Source organism: Cebus imitator, unplaced genomic scaffold, assembly GCF_001604975.1.
Source record: "Cebus imitator isolate Cc_AM_T3 unplaced genomic scaffold, Cebus_imitator-1.0 Scaffold150, whole genome shotgun sequence".
Lineage (NCBI taxonomy): Eukaryota > Metazoa > Chordata > Mammalia > Primates > Cebidae > Cebus > Cebus imitator.
Genome location: NW_016107465.1, coordinates 766234 through 785157, shown reverse-complemented (window position 1 = coordinate 785157; position 18924 = coordinate 766234). Strand labels below are relative to the sequence as shown.

At 38.7% G+C, this 18924-nt stretch overlaps 1 protein-coding gene across 1 annotated transcript in view; it reads left to right on the top strand.

Annotated features, from left to right (window-relative positions):
- The window catches only part of TRPM6 (transient receptor potential cation channel subfamily M member 6), a 161530-nt gene extending 148608 nt beyond the window's left edge, over positions 1-12922 (top strand). Inside the window, exons 36-39 of the mRNA XM_017543237.2 lie at positions 310-515; positions 6057-6108; positions 10405-10511; positions 12368-12922. Coding sequence (XP_017398726.1) covers positions 310-515; positions 6057-6108; positions 10405-10511; positions 12368-12531 — 529 coding nt within the window. The 3' untranslated portion in view covers positions 12532-12922. The remainder of the gene's footprint in view (positions 1-309; positions 516-6056; positions 6109-10404; positions 10512-12367) is intronic.
- Positions 12923-18924: the final 6002 nt, after the last annotated feature.

Genomic DNA, 18924 nt, shown 5'->3' with positions numbered 1-18924 from the left:
CATAACTTGGTGCTGGACTTATAGTAAAACTTCATTCTTTCATTTATAAGGAACTTTATAGAGCACAGCAAGAAAAGTTGGGTCCAGCACTTATAAAAGAGTTGGAAAGTTGCCTCAAAGAGAAGGGAGGTGGGTAAGCATGGAGAGAAAAATTCCCGATATTTGCATCCTGTCCCCTTCATAGAGAGGGCAAGGGCATGTGCATTGAGGCTGCATCATAGGTCATCTTTCCTGCTGATGACTGTTTAGTAAGGTAAGTCCCACTTTTGCTGTATTGTGGGGTGTCAATGGCCTCTTTTTCCTTAACAGGTTCCTGGAAGTTTTCTTAATCTATTGCCAGTCAGCCAACCAGTGGTTGACCATTGAGAAGTATATGACAGGGGAGTTCCGGAAGTACAACAACAACAACGGTGATGAAATCACCCCCACCAACACCCTGGAGGAGCTGATGTTGGCTTTCTCTCACTGGACCTATGAGTACACTCGGGGAGAGCTGCTGGTTTTAGATTTGCAAGGTGATTGATGATGTAGGACTTGATACAACAATCATGAGGAAAAGTGTAAAAAGATCTTGCAAGAACCAGAATGGGTAATATATGGAGTTGCTGTGTTTAGCCTTGAAGAGAGATGGGCACATTTATTTCAGAGACATTGTACAGTGATAATCATGGAATCTGCCATGTTATTTCTCACTTAGGTAGAGGGAAACATGTAAGCAGTTGATTATCTGTTTAAAATGTAAAGACATCTAAATTTTTGAGCAAAATGGGGAATGATTTTTGTAACACATTTTCCAGTTTTATGGCTTCACCTTAGTCTTATGTTAATATTTAGGCATGCATTTATATGCATAGGGACATTTGAATTCTGGGTGTTTTTCATGATTTTGAGCTCATTGCTTTAGCAATTTATAATTTAGCTTACTGTCTTTGCTGTGTCCCTTGTTATAACAGTCCATGAAAGTACACATCTGAGAGAGGAAACACAGCACACTCTTATTTAATGGAAGCCTTTGATCAGCACATCTCCCGACTATCAACACCTCACATGTGACTGATAATCCTGCGGCACAAAACAGAGTATCTTTAGCAGGCTTCCCTTGCAGGGGCAGAACACAATACATATTAAGGCCAAAGTTTAGTCCTTAGGCTCACTGACTGGGACTTTGGTTTTAAATCAGAGATTTAGCACAGGAAGTTTCATAGACGTTATCTCATTTAATCCTGGAAGCAGCACCTTGAGGTAAATATTATGGGAATTTAGTCCCAGAAAGTTTAAATAACATGCCCAAGGTTACACAGCTACTTAAGCTGTTCTTAAGATGTCCATGTTCTTTTCTTTTCACTGTTCTTGTATTTCTTATAAGAGTTTCATACGTAGAAGGTATAACTATCTTACGGTTTGTTTAAACAACTTGAGGCTTTTTCTTGTCCTCTCTGACTTTCCCAGCTCTCCGGTTCTGGGATTCTAGCTGAAAGCCAGGGTTGGAGGTTGGAGAATGTAGAGATAAGCAGACAGTCCTGAGGTATCATAAGCAATGTCCAGTAAGACTGCAAAGTCACTTGATTGAAACTTGTGTCACATGCTCAAGGATGTGACACAAATTTTTAAACTACATATAAGTGCATTTTTTAAAATGACATATAAGTGCTTCTGTCCTTTTAGATTTATGCTGCTCACAGAGTTGAATTATATTTCTAATTCAATTCAAACCCAATATTTTAGGAAGCAATATAAACAAAGTTAAAATGACTGAGTTGATTCAGCTTTTAAACCAGCAAGTACTTGATCCATGTAAACCCAGAGCATTGTTGCCCAAGGCATCTATTTTTGTAGCTCAAATTGGAGAGAGGTTGATTGTTTTCATCTGCATTTGATGGTTTGTGCTTTGAGTTTTGGGTGGAGTTGTTTAAAAAGGAAAAACAGAAAAAAACAAAACAAAACAAAAAAACCAAAGAAAAACTTTAAGGAATTAATGATGACTCTTCAGTGTGTTTTGTATTCCACTTGAATAGGTTTTTGTTTAATGATGTTTATGTTTGGGGATTTTTATGTCTCTTAGTAATCCAAAGTGACATTAAACAGAACAAGTGCCGCGTTGACAGTCTTGAGGGAAAAAGAGAATTAACTTTATTCTTTTACTGGGCAATTATCTGAATTGCAGAAATAGGCCACTCCAAATAAAGCACTCCAAATAAACAATGTCAAAACATTGACCTTCAAAGAAGGGAAGAGTGGACATCATAGAATGAGTGTGATGAAATTTGAGATACTTATTGGAGAGTTTTGGCCAATTGGTTAGATCTGAATTTATGGAAGAATGTGAATCCTATAATAGTAATTATGAACAATTACACTACCCCTAGTACTAGGTAACACTTAACGACATTTGTGCCAGGCACTTGCCTAAAGGCGTACATGCATTATTATATTTAATCCAAACCAGGTTGAGAAGGGAAAATAGAATGTAATTTTAAAATCTCTTAATGTTTTTTGGTTCAGTTTTATATTATATTTATTTATATTTCTAGTCATTGGAGAGATGATCTCCATCGTCTGGGTGGTGGAAGTGGAGACAGAGGCTCACTAGCAGCAGTTAGGAGGAGGAGCTCTGGAGTTGCAATGCCGGAGTCTGACTTCTGGCTCCACTGTGGATTAGCTGCATAACACGGAGGAGCAGTCACCTTGACTCCCACTTCCCTCATTTGTAAATAGGGAAAATAATATTAGGTGCTTAACACACAGAGTTGTTAAGGGGAAGAGCTGAGACAAGTTCCTGATACACAGCCTTCAGTAAATACTAGTTATTGTTGCTATTAGCATTAATCTCTGTGGGACTCTTTAATATGGAGGTTAATCTGCAGTTGCAGGGAGTCCGCCCTCAGCTGTGTGGCCCTGTTGGTGCTGCAGAGAGACTGCAGCCTCAGCCTCTATAGACGAAGGCCTTGCTCGGTGTGCTGTGGTTCCCTACTGCTTTGAGAGAAAGGAGTGTGAAACACTGGAGCAGTTTATTCTTTCAGTTTCTTTTCTTCTCTTCTTTGCTTTCTTCCAAGGGAGTGCCAGTAACTAACCCAGAAGCTGCTACACCAGGACAGAAACTGTACTCTAAGGAGAGACTTGACCAATTTCCAATCACTTGTAATTACGCTGAAGTTTTTTGGTCTTTGTCCACTTAAAAAATTTTACGTGTGAGGGCCTGAATCATCATCATTAAAATCCAATATTTAATTCCCAGAAACAGAAATGAAAAACAATTGTATTTCAAATTACAGTGGTTTATAGTGTTTTTTAGCTCATTGTATTTTTCAATATTATTTTGGAGATATTAATATTAGTTCTTGGAGATACTAATTTTTTATTCAAGAAAGCAGTTTCCAGAATGTCAGCATTGGCATCGACATCATCATCATAAATTCTGCTACTACAAAAAACTTAGCTTCTTTCCACCAATGTACAAGTTCAATTGATGTGCTCAAAGGTGGTTGGGATCAGAATGTCAATCTCTGAGTTTCTCATAAAGGTATGCTGCATATTACCTGACATGAGCCTTTACTCTCTTGAAGTCAGATTGGTACTTGGGGTTCTCCTTTCCTCCCTTCACCCCCTCTCTCCTTCCCTCCTTTCTTTTTCTTTCTTTTCTTCTTTTTTTTTTTCTTTTTTTGAGGCAAGGTCTCACTGTGTAGCCAAGGCTGGCTGGAGTGCTGTGGCACAATCGTGGCTCCCTGCAGCCTTGACCTCCTGGGCTCAAACGATCTTCCCACCTCAGCTTCCTGAGTAGCCGGGATCACAGGCGCATGCCACCACATCTGGCTAATTCTTTGTATTTGTTTGTAATGATGGGGTTTCACTATGTTGGCCAGGCTGGTTTCAAACTCCTGGACTCAAGGGATCTGCCTGTCTTAGCCTCCCAAAATGCTGTGATTATAGGCATGAGCCACCGTGCCTGGCCTATTCTCTATTTTCAAACATTGAAAGGTTCTTCTGCCATTTGTGTGCCCCAAAATATGTATTTATTAATCTTTGAATTGTCAGATTGGGTTTAGGGATATAAAGGTTTGTGGATACTCTTTACCGTCATTCTTATAAGGAGTTCTGTTCCTGAAGGAACATAGTACTTTAAGGAAATGAGATAATAATCAGAAACATGATTTTACCCCTGGTACGGAAATAAAATTTCACTTCACAAGAAGTCTTTGATAGAAGAAAAATAATGCAAACAACAGTGAACCTTTTTTCAGCTTCCTAGGGGTCAAGTACTTTGCTAAGCAGTTTGTGTCCAGTAGTTCATTTAATCCTCTCAGTAACTCTGTAAGATAAGGCCCATTATGATTCACACTTTCAGATGACAAAACTGAGGTTCAGAGAGATTAGGGAAGGTATCCAGGTCACACAGTTTCAAGCTCTAGGTTACTCTAGGTTATTTTTCTAAGGAAGTCAGTTTCATAGGGTAAAAGTCTATAAGGATTACATTTTCTTGTGGAAGGTTTAGCATATTGTAAAACATACAGAATATAGCAGAAATCTTTTTAAAACATACTGGCTAGAAAACATGAGTTTTTTTCAAGTAGAAATACATTAAAATTTATAAATTTTATATAATTTTAAAATAATCTTCCCCCAAGGTTGTTTGTTTTCAAGCAAAGAGAAGCAGGGCTGATTAGAGAATGATCTCAGAAATCATTGGATTGTGCCCAGATCTTACTGGCTGGCCTGGGACATTTCCACCAATGGAAATCAGCTTCCTCACCACTTGCATTTTACAAGAGATTCATGTTAGGTGCCGATTCCTGTTTTGATACTTTTTAGCTTTACATTGCACCTATGTTACGTTTTTAGGCTTTAATGTCATCCTTTATTCAAAGGTAAATTTTATTGAAGACATATACATTTAGAAAATTCACGTAGTATAAGCATATATCTCAAAGAATTTCACAACTGAATACACAAGTATAACCATCACCCAGATCAAGAATTTAGTGGTTTCTATTCTACTGTTTATAAGTAGGATAAAAGTATAAGTATGTGTCTCTTTGATGGAGCAGAGGTTATACCTGCAAAACCACACAGCACCATGCACCCTGCTGAGCACTGATGGAATCCATAGGGAGACCGTAGACCAATGGGAGGAACACAAACTTTGGCTCAGCATTTATCCTGTTATGACCATGTATGGACTGTGTAACCTCTGACAGATGACATAATTGGTTTGAACATCAGTGTACTCATTGATGTAAATAAGGGTAAAATGTAAAATGAGGCTATGAGGATAACACTTTCCTTTTATAATTGTGGAGAATTAGAGAAAATAAAATTAGAATATCTGGTATATACAAATGGTGAGTGACAGATGCCACTATCAGTAACTGTGAACACACTAAAACAATCGTTTGTGGCCTAGAAGTTTATTATAACTGAGGGTTTGTGGGAAACAGTGCATTAACTAAAAATTTCAGACATATCTGAACGATTTTTATAGTGCATTTAGTTTACATGATTTTTTGAGAATTAAAATATTTAATTTTTTATATTTAGTTTTTATATATCTTTATATATTTAAGGGGTACAAGAGCAGATTTTTTTACATGCTTTTTTTTTTTTTGACATGGAATCTTGCTCTGTTGTCCAGGCTGGAGTGCAGTGATATGATCTCAGCTCACTGCAACCTCCATCTCTCAGGTTTCAGCAATTCTCCTGCCTCAGTCTCCCTAGTAGCTGGGATTATAGTCATGTGCCACCACACCTGGCTATTTTTTGTATTTTTAGTAGAGATGGGGTTTCACCATGTTGACCAGGCTGGTCTCGAACTCTTAATCTCAGGTGATCTGCCCACCTTAGCCTCCCAAAGTGCTGAGATTACAGGCGTGAGCCACCGTGCCAGGCCAGATTTTTTACATGCTAATATTGCTTAGTGGTGAAGTCTGGGCTCATGACATTTAATTTACTGTGGAGTGACTGTGAATTTTAAATTAAGAAATTAGAATTTAATTATTATTTTCTTGAATTTCTAAGAAAACGAAATCTCCATTTGCTAAACAAATTTTGTTTCTTCTTTTGAGGTGTTGGAGAAAATTTGACAGATCCATCTGTTATAAAACCTGAAGTCAAACAGTAAGTTAATTTATGTGTTATCATTTAGAAAATTGCATTTAACACATAGTAAATGGTTTTAAAAATAATTTACAAACATATATGTTCCCTGCCTAGATCCTAGAAAGGTTTTTAGGTAGCTTATGTATAGAGATCAAAAACAATAAGATTATAAAAAAGCATAGGTTAAGAAATGGTGGTAAAAAGAAGATATGGAAATATGTAAAATGATATTAAATCTGCAGTTAGAATTGTACACCTAAAAGGAAATTATAAGGACTAATGCAAATATGACTGAGTTTCCAATGGGTAAGCTTAGCCTCTACGGCTTTGATATGAAAACAATGTCATAGGAGAAGCACAGTTTCCTTTGTTGTCTACACAATGGAGTCATTGCATCTTATCATGGGCAGCATCTTCCATCGCATGCTTATAAAATGAAAGCTGAGGGCATAAAGTGTGCTATTTAGTAACAGCAAATTTTATGAGAGGACAAAGCAATGGAGTTTAAATATGAAGCATCAGATTGTCTGACTTAATAATTAAGAGCTGAAGTTTAAATTCTATAGAGGGATAACTCATCAACCTGTCCCTTGAATTCCCATCGGCGTTTTATTCCCAGAAGCAGGCTTTTGGGAAGACTTGAGAGTAAAGGATCTCAGATTGTATTCTTCTATTAAAGGTGGGGTAGAAATAAATGATGGTGCAGGTTAAACTGGTCAATATGGCAGGCAACAGTGGTTCTCAAACATGAGCTTACATCACAATCACCAGGAGAGTCTGCTAAAACACAGATTGCTGGGCCCCACCCCTAGAGTTTCTGCTTCAGTAGGTTTGGGGTGGGGCCAGATAATCTGCATTTCTTACAAGTTCCCGGGGAATTCTGATGCTGCTGGTCCAGAGACCACTCTTGAGAACTGCCAGCATACAACATTTTTACTTCTTAATTGTCTGTACTTGGTCCCTGCGTGGTAGAAAAAATATATATAACTTTATAAGTGGACAGTCAATAAAATCTGAAATTTTTACTTTCCCTCCCCAAGGCCTCATAAATATTCACTGCTTTAGTGCTCTGTTATCTTACTGAGTGATTTAATCTAAATATGTAGGCTTCCGTGCAAAGAGGTCCATCTAAAAGGGTATTAGATGTTTAATTGGACTAGGTGAACTAGAGAAAATAAAGGTGACCCATATTGAATATACACATCTAATTCCTATGATATTTATTTGACTATGGAGTCCATGTCACAACCCTTATATATATAAAGCCTTTATTAGTTTTCACTTTAGCTCTGCTAAAGTGTTTTTTAGCTAAGAATATTATTTTTTCAGTAGCCCTGTGTGCCTAAGTGTTAATAGTAGGAATCTTATACTAAAAGTACTTTATAATTTTGCAGTGGAAGTTTTTTGCATATATAATGAACCAAGTTTATGTATACCCCATCTATCATTTATTAAATTTTAACCTTGGCATATGTCATTTAATATGACCTGAATGTTCTATCATTTAGAACTCTAAGATTATATTATCCCACTTGACAGGTAGGTATTTAATTGCATGCTATAGGCCACTGGGCCTCGATTTCTATTAAAGTCACCCAGGGAACTTAAAAAAAAATGCCAAGCATTGGCATCAAATTAGAATCTCTGAAGAGACGGCCCTGATATCTGTATTTTTTAAAAGTTCCTCATGTGATTCTATGGGCAATCAGGGTTGAGAACCTCTGTCTTAACGACAACTTTATTTTTTTATGATTTGAGGATAGGAACACCGGAAATGGATAGGATGGCTTCATTGTGGCCTGCCGGGTTTTATGGGGTTACTCAATTTGAATGCAGTTGGCCTTCATGGTCAAGATAAAGAAAAGTACTATTTTCTCACAGTCATGGGGAATTACATCTGATTAGTTCAATGGGGCTCACATTTCAAATGCTGTATGTGTCTGAAGCGCTTGCTACACGAAGCATGGGGTATGGACGAACAGTGTCAGCATCACAGGGACTATGGTTAGACATGCAGAATCTCAGGACCCTCCCCAGACATACTGAACCAAAATCTGAATTTTCTCAAGATCCTCAGGTGATCTGGTGGGAAAATTAAAGTTTGGGAAGCACTGATTTAAGTAAGTGCTTTCACAGGTTGTTTATGTTAGCCTTTGCAACAGCAATGAAAGGAAGCATTTTCAACCCCAGTTCACAAATAAGAAAACCTAGGCAGAGTGAAGATGCGAACTTTCCTATGAGGAGGAGAGGTCAATGAAAGGATAATCCTCTACCAAAAGAGAAGATACTCTTGTGGCATAAATTCTTATGTTGTTTCTGATGCTTGTCTCTTAACTTTCCCTAACCTTCTATCTTGGTTATTGGTCATTTGTGATTACAGTGTTTTAGCTTGCTGATTTGATAGTTTTGGGCATTTGACAAGTATGAAATGATGATGAGATGTTCTTTAGTAAATCTATGTATAGATGGCACTAATTAGCGTTTCCTCGCATGTGGAACCAAGCTACCACCTGCTTTTCCTGTGTTGTGAAAAATCTGGAAAACAGCTACTTGTATTTTTTTAAAACCTGGTTATCTAAGACTGCAAGGCTCTAGGCGTGCTGTAGGGGGTAGATGCAAATGAATTTCCCTACAACTCTCCTTCATTCTCCCTTGCATAGGGAGTGGTTGAACTCCTGCTGTATGCATTTTGTAGTAATTTTGATTCTTTTGTCTTAACTTTCCCAAAGCTCATAGAGGGAAATCATTTAACTTAGAGCTTTTATCTCTAGAATCAATGTTGCATCTCTAAGTTGGGTTTTTTTATGTTTTACTGGGAAGAAAGAAATGGCAGGTATGGAAAGCAAATGAGTGAAATATTCTAACAGGGTCATGTTGGAGAGACTATAAAAAGGCATTCTTCAATTTAAACGACTAAAATAACACTGTATTTCACTTTACCAGCATAGTAGAATCCTGGTCTAAATACTGAGTGCTTCGACTTTTTTGCCACCTTCAGTTTCACCTTATTGAAGTGGTTCCTTACCAGATGGACCGAGAGAGAGGAATAGTTAACAAGAGGCAGCTTATGCAGCCGGGTAAATACCACCAGAGCTGTACTTTGTAAGAGCGATTGAGTGACCAGGAAAGTTAATCCTGGGTGTCTGTTCACTTTGTCTTCCCAAGAGATTTCCTCCACCTACCCGCCTCGGAGCAAAGAGGCAATCTGAGATCAAACTGACATCAGCCCTCATTGTGAGCTTGGCACATCTTCAGAGCAGCTACTGTTATTCTGCCAAAAGGAAGTGGAAATTGAGATAAATGTTTCAATCCTTGGATGGAAAAAAGTCCATTTTTACACCACGTCCCTTTTGAAAAACCGCATTCCTTAGAAGCGAAGTTTATTGTTTCCTTTCGTGATAGTTTGCTTTTCTTTTTTTTTTAAAGACGTGGTATTTAAGAGTGGTAATTGAGTTCAGATTTTCTAAATGTGCTGTTTCCACTCTGCATGTCATTAAAATAAAATATTAGCTTTCATAAAGTTTCTTGGGAAATGTTTCTGGCATGCTCTGTTTTGTGGTGTGCAGTGTCAAAATCCAAATAATCATGACTGCATTTGTTATGATAACGGATGAACATTGATCTTAGAATCTGCTAGGGATTTATTATGATCATAGAGTATTCAAAAGGTGCCTTATATATGCTGGTTCTATTTGTAACTCTGTCACCTACATCGAGCATATGTACTTTACTTCCACCAACACATTGTGTAATAGTCTTGTCTTTCCACAAAAAGCCCAGCTGTAGCAGTTTGCAGGAGAGAAAGTGGCTTTGAAAGAGCCATGAATACGGATTTAGGGTTTAGTTGGGTATTTGTTTTTGAGGGCAGTTATTTTAAGAAAAGTATCTGGGTTTGAAACAATGTCTATGCATCTTTTTAGAAGGTGTGTCCCAAAATCAAATGTGTTTTACTTTGTATCTTACCTTTGGGTATTCTAGTAGAACATTTGGTAATGAATGTCACTCTTTCACCCCATGTGCATTAAAAAGGATTTCGGGCGTACTTTGTTTTAATGATACAAAATTCACTCTTCTATCAGATTAGCGTTGAAATGCGTTTCACAGTAGGTCTTGGAGTTGGGAACAAAGATTTAAGTGCATTTGAATTTTAAATTTGCAAACCTAACATTGTTGCTTCCCCAAAGTGCTCTGTTCTTTGTTGGCTCCTTCAAGTTTACTGGGTTACTATGGGATACTGTTCGGTATCTCAGAGAATCCTAGTTGAGCTCCTTTTTCTTAGCTGTGATCTAATTGATATTCTGATATTTCCTCTAGATCAAGAGGAATGGTGTTTGGACCGGCCAATTTGGGGGAAGATGCAATTAGAAACTTCATTGCAAAACATCATTGCAACTCCTGCTGCCGGAAGCTCAAACTCCCGGGTATGCCACCAACAATTCTATTTTTCTCTAAGTAAATCTCTCATAAAACAACATCCTTTGTAACCTGGGATAAAGTCGAAAATCTTAATCACATTTTTATTTCATTCACAGTCATTCACAGAGCCTGACTTTCTGACTGCAAAATTTTCAAGTCTCTAAAGGGATTAAAAGGACAGGGATTTACTTCAGGTTCTGCCAAAATGTGATAAAACAACATGGGGCCCAATACTTGTCACAGTCACTCCAAAGGAAAAGTTCCACCAGCTTAAATGGGATAAAATCAGACCAAGGCAGGTCTCTGCCCTTCCTGTTTGGGTCTTGCCAGCTGCCGATTGGCCCACAGCCTTTCTATTCTATTCTGATTCACCCATTGGGTACTTGGGAGGGTGTGGTATGGAGGGAAATGACACCCTCAATTAAAGTAGTGCTTTTCACTGTAAAAAATCTGCTACTTTAAAGACACATTGCAACATATATTTTTAAAAAATCTGATTTGATAATATGGCATACTTAAAAATTCCTCTATAAAAGCGGGAAGCTGGAGGCCTGTGCCCTCCAGATGGGCAGTCCCAGCTCTGTTGGCATTCCTTTCTTTTGTCCCAGAAGGGAAGCATCGTGTGTGCCTCAGCTTGCCCACTACTTTTGGTCACACCAAACTTGTCCTTACAGTGGGATTTTACATATTTTAAGCTGAGTAGCTCTTTATGCCTTATAATAAATGATCGTACCATCCATAGTAACCTGGGATGGGACAGGTGTAAATTTACAACAAACAAGGGTGATTTCTAATCCTGTTGGAGTTAGAGGTAGGGGGAGCGCTTGTGGGCAAGGCATAGAAAGATGGAAACACAGAGTTGGAGCAGGCTTCCAGTTCCACTGGGAATGTAGTGGTCAGCCAGGGGTGGGGAAAACAAAGGGAGCAGTCAAAGAAGCGAGGGCTGTAACTCTCACAGCTGCCCAGGACTCACTCTCACAACTCACATACCAGACGTGGGCAAAGAGATTAGTACACAGTTGAGCTGCCCACTGGCTTCTCTGGTCAGAAGGTGCTCAGGAAGGGGCTGGGACTGAGCTGAGAATCATCAGGACCTTCAGGTAAGGGTCGTCTGGGAGGCAGGAGCTAACAACGATCAGAGTCATTCCATGATGGTGACCTGGAGTCCGGCTCATTCACTTGGTGTCCTCTGGTGCTGTCCTCTTCCCAGCTGATTCATTCCTACTCTGGAAGGGAGGCCTGCATTCTTGAAGACAAAAGGACTACATCTGAGGAGCCAGGACACAGGGAGATTTAAGACAGAACTCACTGCTTCCAGTCCTTGAGCTCAATTAGTGCTTCTGTCTGATTAAGATTGAGATAATTTTTTACACCACACTGGTAGGCTTTTTTTTTTTTTTTTTCCCCCTTTTGTTGCCCAAACGTAGTGGTGCAATCTCAGCTCACTGCAACCTCTGCCTCCCAGGTTTAAGCGATTCTCCTGCTTCAGGCTCCAGAGTAGCTGGGATTACAGGCACCCACCACCATGCCCAGCTAATTGAGAGTGATTATTGTCTCCAATTAAACAAAATAAATTTACAAAACTTATAAGGTACTGTGTATAAGCAAGCAGCCCAGTCTTTCTTCCCTGCCCCCAGAAACAGTGCCCAAACAGCACAGGGAAGGGAGAGCTGCACATGGGTTTTGGGGTGGGAAAGGAGGCTTAATTTGGACATGGTCAAGGGTTTGAGTTCCACATATCTATGATCTGAGGAAGAGGAGACCTCTCCGAACACTTGGCAAAGCCTAAAGTCCCATTTGTCTTCATGAACAGTATGTTCTTGGGGATCCACTATAAACTTTTTACTTGTCCTCCTTGCAGATTTAAAAAGAAATGACTATTCCCCTGAAGGGATAAATTCCACCTTTGGATTTGATATAAAAATAGAATCAGCTGAGGAGCCTCCAGCAACTATGAAAAGGGAGAAGCAAGAAGATCCCAGTGCCCGCCCTACCTGCCAGGAACTCTGTGATAACAAAGATTGATCGACGTGACATTGATTACATCAGCGCCTCCTTGGGACACACCTTCTGAGCCTCACCTCTCCTCCTACCCAAAGGCCTCATTGGTATATGATCAGTGGGTTCTCCTAGACACTGACCTCTGTCCAGGGCACTTGGCAGCTCCATCCTCAAGTTCCACATGAAGACACTTGGATGAGCCAGCTGGGAATATTGTTCTTGTATACCTCATTGCTTTAGCTGGCCACTTGGAACCTTGGAGCAGAATGCTGCACATTAAAAAAGGCTGGGGTGGTGGGGATGAATTTAGTTTATTTTCTCACTGTGTGTGCAGACTGGACCCCCTACTGCTATTTGTCACCTCACCCACAGACTGTCTTTATGTCTATATATATGTACATAAAAAGTTATGTGACTTCCTCTTCTGTTTTTTCCACAGCATAGGACTTTGAATAGCAGTGATAGGAAAAACAATGGAATGAGGGTGGATTTGCACAGATTGGAGCACAAACTAACCAAGTATCCTGGTGAAATCTAGGTGGGTTTGAGATGTTGTCAGTGAATCATATGATGCCTGGGTATTTCAGGTTTCTGTAAAGGAAAGGGAAATCTAAAACAAATAACCTTCATATGTATTTTTTTGAGACGGAGTTTCACTCTTTTTGCTCAGGCAGGAGTGCAATGACGTGATCTCTGCTCACTGCAACCTCCAGCTCCTGGGCTTAAGTGATTCTTGTGTTTCAGCCTCCTGAGTAGCTGGGACTGCAGGTGTGCACCACCATGCCCAGCTAATTTTGTATTTTTAGTAGTGATGGGGTTTCACCATGTTGGCCAGGCTGGTCTCGAACATCTGACCTCAGGTGATCCACCTGTCTTGGCCTCCCAAAGTGCAGGGATTATAGGCATGAGCCACCATGCCTGGCCTATTTTTTTTCTTTTAAACAAGAGAACAAGAATATGAAGAACTGGAAATTATTAGGAAAGGATTTCCCTTCCTTTTTAAAGCTCAGGGATACTATTAGTTAGGAGTTGACTAAGTCAGCCTGTAAAATACCACTTCCTTTTCCAAAGTTGTATATATAATATTGCAGGTTAAATTACTTTATACCAGGTCCTATGAAGAAAGATGTGGTTTCAGTCTGAAAACATGTTTCACAGGTGTTTGCTTCCTTCCAGGATGGAGTTCCCCATTCCTCTGGAGTAAAGAATGTATATATATTTTGAAGTAAGGCTGAGAACATGTCATTGGTTTTTGATGCCCAAGGTGAAAGACTCCTGGAGGTCACACTGTGTAGTATATTTGAGGGATCAGTGATCCCTTTTGTATGCTGGGCCTGGTCACCCTACCTTGAAGAAGCACCAGCTTTTCACATGAGGAGAGATGGGGGGTGGGGCGGGAGTCCTCTCCCTGTCCTGTTGCATCCCCTTTCTTAATATAAGGTGCTCCACTCTACTGGCAGCAAACCTCCTGGGTTTGAAAAATTCAACTTATCTTTATCTTTAATTCTGACATTAGCTGGCTTGCTACACAGCTTGCTTTAAAAGTCTACACTCCCAGATTCTTAGGTATACAGGGGAAATGTTGAATAGAAGGGTGGAAAACCAAGAATTTAAACCAAGAAAACTGATGGTTGTATCTGATTCTTGTAAGTTTGAGTTACACAAGGGCTAGTTTATACCCCTTTTACTTGGGTTTTGGGGTTAGTGGAAAGTGGGAAATTTGGGTGATTTCTTGATTGGCAATTAGGATAAAATGCTAATGCTTTTTGGGGGGGCTTAACAACTTTATCCTATTCTACAAATCAGTAGAGGAACAATTGGTACTCACTTCAATGCTACATTCAGCTATGGAAAAAGGCAGAGTTTGCTTGCTCAATGGCCAAACTAAAGAAGTCAGTTATTCATTGGTCAAATATTTATTACCTGGAATGGAAGGAAATTGAAAGCAAATACATTTGGACTTCAAATTTCTGTGGTGTGCTTTTTGTGTTGTTTGTTTTAAGAAAAATCAACAGAATAACATATTTAAAAGATGAGCTGCTGAGCAAAAGTCATTGTGGAAATACTTGCATGCAAATACCAATGTGGCAATCTTGACTTTGAGTGATTCATGACCACAAAAGAGTGGAGTATTCATTCATTCAAACAATTGTATTCAACAGATATTAAGTGCTTTCTCTGTACTGCGTTAATGATGAGGATGTAGTGGTGAAGATGGCATGTTTTTCCCTCAGAAAGCTTTGTCTCATGTTTCGTTTTGTTTGTTTTGCTCCAAGTGTTGATTTGTAGCTAATACTAAAGAAATTTAACTTCTGGCCAAATGTTAAATTCAGAAATGCATTTCATATCCTATCTGCCAGTGGGCAGTAGGTTTGGACTGGGTAAGACAATTAGGCCAAATAAGAAGCCATAGCTGGGGCTGGTCTTAGAATCTACTAAGGAAAAGCAGACTGCATAATCCTTGTCTGAGCACAAAGCCCTTATCACAGATGGGATCTGAATTTGACTTCAGCAACCAGAGAAGCAGCCATTCCAGAGAGATCTCCCCTGAAGACATCCAGTACATAGGAGTTTTTTACACAAGGCTGTATGGTCCTGGAGTGACTGCTGCCTCATGCTATCTTAAAGCTTCTTAGAGCTCTGGGTAATAGAATCAGATATAATTTTGGGTGTTTTTTGCTCTGCTATTATTTTCTGCAGTTTTGCAAAACAAATACTGATGACTAAGAATTCCCAGAAACCATTTAGTCAGTGCTTTCAAAGAAATTTTTTGAGTTGTTGTTACTCTTCTTTTAAATGAGACCTATTGCTCTGGTTCTAGAAATCATGACACAGATTCCCTTGTCTCTTGTTGTCCTTCTCAATTAGTCACCAACATCTAACACAAAGCTAGACACATAATATGTTGCTTTCAACAATATTTGTTGAAAGAAAAAAATCTTCACCTAATAGTGGATTTCATTCACTAGGTAATAAATCAGATTTGCATTTTTAATCTAGAAGGAAATGATTACCAATTCCTTAAGACCCAACACAATTCTTTTGATCTTTCTCTGTTTTAATTTTCTAGGAAATAGGTTTTAACAACCTATACCTTGTCTATTGAATGCTCACCCAGTTCTTGCCCTTATCACCACTGGTGAGAATACCAGAGTGCAGTCCTTCACTGGTGACTATTGAAATGAGATGATAACTTCCCAGAAACTGCCTAGAAATAATCATCACTTTATTACCCTTTGAAAAGAAGATTGATAGAAAAGTCGTTTGAAAGATGGTTCATTACCATGCCCTAGTACAATTTCTTTACTCACATCTCTCTAAAGCATGAGAAAGGGAGGATTATTCTCTGAGGTCGGAATTTGTAGGCTGTGTGTTTGCCTCTTTGAAGTCTTGGTATTTAATTTTCTGTAGTCATTTCTTGGGCAATTTTCTAAGAAACTAGTTGAAGCTAATTTATCATAAGTTAAAGTCAAATGACAGAAAAGATTTTCCCCCTTAACAGCATTTTATTCCACAGTGGTTAGCTTCTGAAGGAAAATGAGACTTAAATAGCATTTCGAATCTCTAGCCACATGGGTGGGTACACAGAACAGAAAGGATTCTGGAAACCACACTGATTTTTTATTTAGCATGGTTATTATTTTGTGACTTTTCTTTATAGACGATGTAGAGATAAAATATTGCATTTTTGTGAAACACCCTCCTAAAAATAATTATGTAAGTTGCTGAATTTTTCAAAGAAAGACTTTCAATTCTCAAGGGATAACAAAACTTGGCCTCTATTGTTCTCAGGCTTTTAATATAACGTTATATAATTCATTTAACCTTTCTGTTAACCCCTAGTGCTGAAATGGAGATGAAGATACTTACCTTTTCAAATGAAGGTGAGTGATAATGAGAGATCATTTATGAAGTTCTCTGAAAATTTCATTTAAAAGGCTTCTTGTGAGCATGGAATTCAGTTCAATAAATAAGGGATTTTTGTTTTTGATATTATGTGATAGTTGTTTAATGTTTACAGAGGATGCTCAGTGGACCTGTTTCAATATAAACACAAAAGTGATTTCTGCTTTTTCTCCCTTTCCAAGGGGAAAGAGCTCATTGCTCCCTTTTTGTTTTAAAACTTAATTAAATAGTTGAAGATGAGAAAACTCACCATTTCACAGTATGTCTTATTTTGCTTTTTGATGGATTTGGGTTTACTCAGCTAATTTCTTTTGCCACCCTTTCCCCAAAGAAAGCGTTCCAGGAGAAAAAGTCCCAAGCTGGCACCATCATTGGTGGCATTTGAGGCATGAAGAGAGAGTTGGTTTAGAATCTTGATACTTACAAAACTTGAAGGTTTAAAAAAATGTAATTAATGGTGATTTAAATTTTGTCAGTATTGGGCTGTTTAGGAATAAGAAAATTCTGGCCTATAACTTGCCAGCATCTGCTTTTAGCAACTGATTTTCTTTAGGATTTTCATCTTGTAGTGAATTTTTTCATTGTAACTTTAAAAAATTCCATCTGCTAACTTAGTCGCAAAGTCCTTCCCAATATTATAGTGGAGACTCTTTTGCTAATGGCTGTCCCAGTATAGACATAATAATTGCCTTTTGTTGGAGGGCTTTGGGGCAATCGCCAATGATGTCACATGTCTGCACTTTGTCTTTGAATAAATCCTTTATTCTGTATCCTAATGGTCAACTTCCAACAGGTCACAGGACTTCAGGATGCTTTGGTGACCAAAAGAAACCCTCGGTATGTTGCCGTGTTTTACAATTCCCTCGTCACCCTGGAAATTTTGTTGATAAGGACTTGGGGAGCAGAGGTGCTGGTAAATACAATGGAGAGGAGGAGAAATGATTACCAGGTGTGTGCATCTGCTATGGGTGAGGTTAGAGAGTTGTCGTGGATGGTAGCAGGATTGGTGAATTATTTTCCTGAGAAAGTAGGGGAGTGGTGTGTTCTGGAAGATCACATGTATATTGCAGATGAAAACAAATATGGGCTGGGCTTCTTGGGATGGGATGTTTGCCTACCATGAAAGGGCTTCTGGGGATGTCTTACAAGATAGGGAGGAAAGAAGTTTTGTGGAATTGTTTGGTGTATGTCCTACTTAAGAAATAATTTTTGAGCATTACGGCATTTATGCACTGACACTAAGATTAAACTTACTAGATAAGACCCACTTCTGTCTTTAGGGATCTCTAAAACAAATAAGGGGTTTACAATATGCTGATTCATCATTTCTCAGCCATGATCATTATAATGACAACTTGTTATTATTGTAGGTAATACGTATTGAGCAGTCATTGTGTCTTGGGCATTGTGCTAAATGTGCACTGTACATAATTTCATTTAATCTGAACAATGACTTCATGGGCCAGGTCTATTATTCTCATTATAAATATTTAAAAATACTGCTTATGAATTAAGTAACTTGACTAAATCAGCTACCAAAGGGAGAGCTGGGATTTGAAGCTAGATCAAATCAATGACATAAAAGTCTATGCAGTGCTAGCCAGGACACTTAAGAGTACTATAGCATGAATCCCTATGATGGATTGAAAGATAGATTTAAAAATAAGGGCCTAACTTAGGCCATCAGAAGAGAAAAACAAAATGAAGTCTATAGAATGTTTCCTGATGTGTTCTCTGCTCCTGCCATGTTAATAAAATCTTTCTCGCATAGTTAATGGCAATCTGCAGAACCCGCGAGTCCATGGGAAAGCCAGTCATGAGGGAATGGGTGGGTTCTTCTGAGTCTGGCACCGTCAGCTGGTGAATTTTTCTGCCTCTATTTGCATGTCTGTCCCTCCCCTCCTTTTTTTTGGCCCCTTAGACAATTTGTTGGTCAATACAACAATACTTACCATTTGAAAGCATTTAGTGACATGCAGCATATCAAATTTATAGTGAAAAATAGAACCTATGCAAGTTACAAAACTTTTATCAGCCTGACCATCACACTGCGTCCCTGGAGGCTGTGGAAGCTGGATTATAATCAAGAGGTTGCTTGAAGTGCATGGAATCAGAACAAAGAGAGGTAGATAAATCAAATTTTTAATGGTGTCAGGCTAAGACATCCTGTTTCATCTCATCTACTCTGGAGGGATGGGCCTGCCAGTGGGAGTGGAATACTCGAAGTCTGAAATACTTCAGACTGATTCCAAAGGATGCAACAGAATTTCAAGCAACTTTTAGATCAGTTTTAAGAAACATGGACCATGTTGAGAAAATATTTATTTTCTCTTTTTCCATTCTCTCCCACCTTCTTCCCTCTCTCTCACATTCTGTCTCTTTTTTGTCTCTTTCTCCTCCTTCCTTCTTTATTCCTTTTTTCTTTCTCTGATTCCCTCTTTATGTTACCTCTTTTTACACTACACTGGCTGCAAATGTGGATCAACAAACATCACTGATTTTATGAGATAG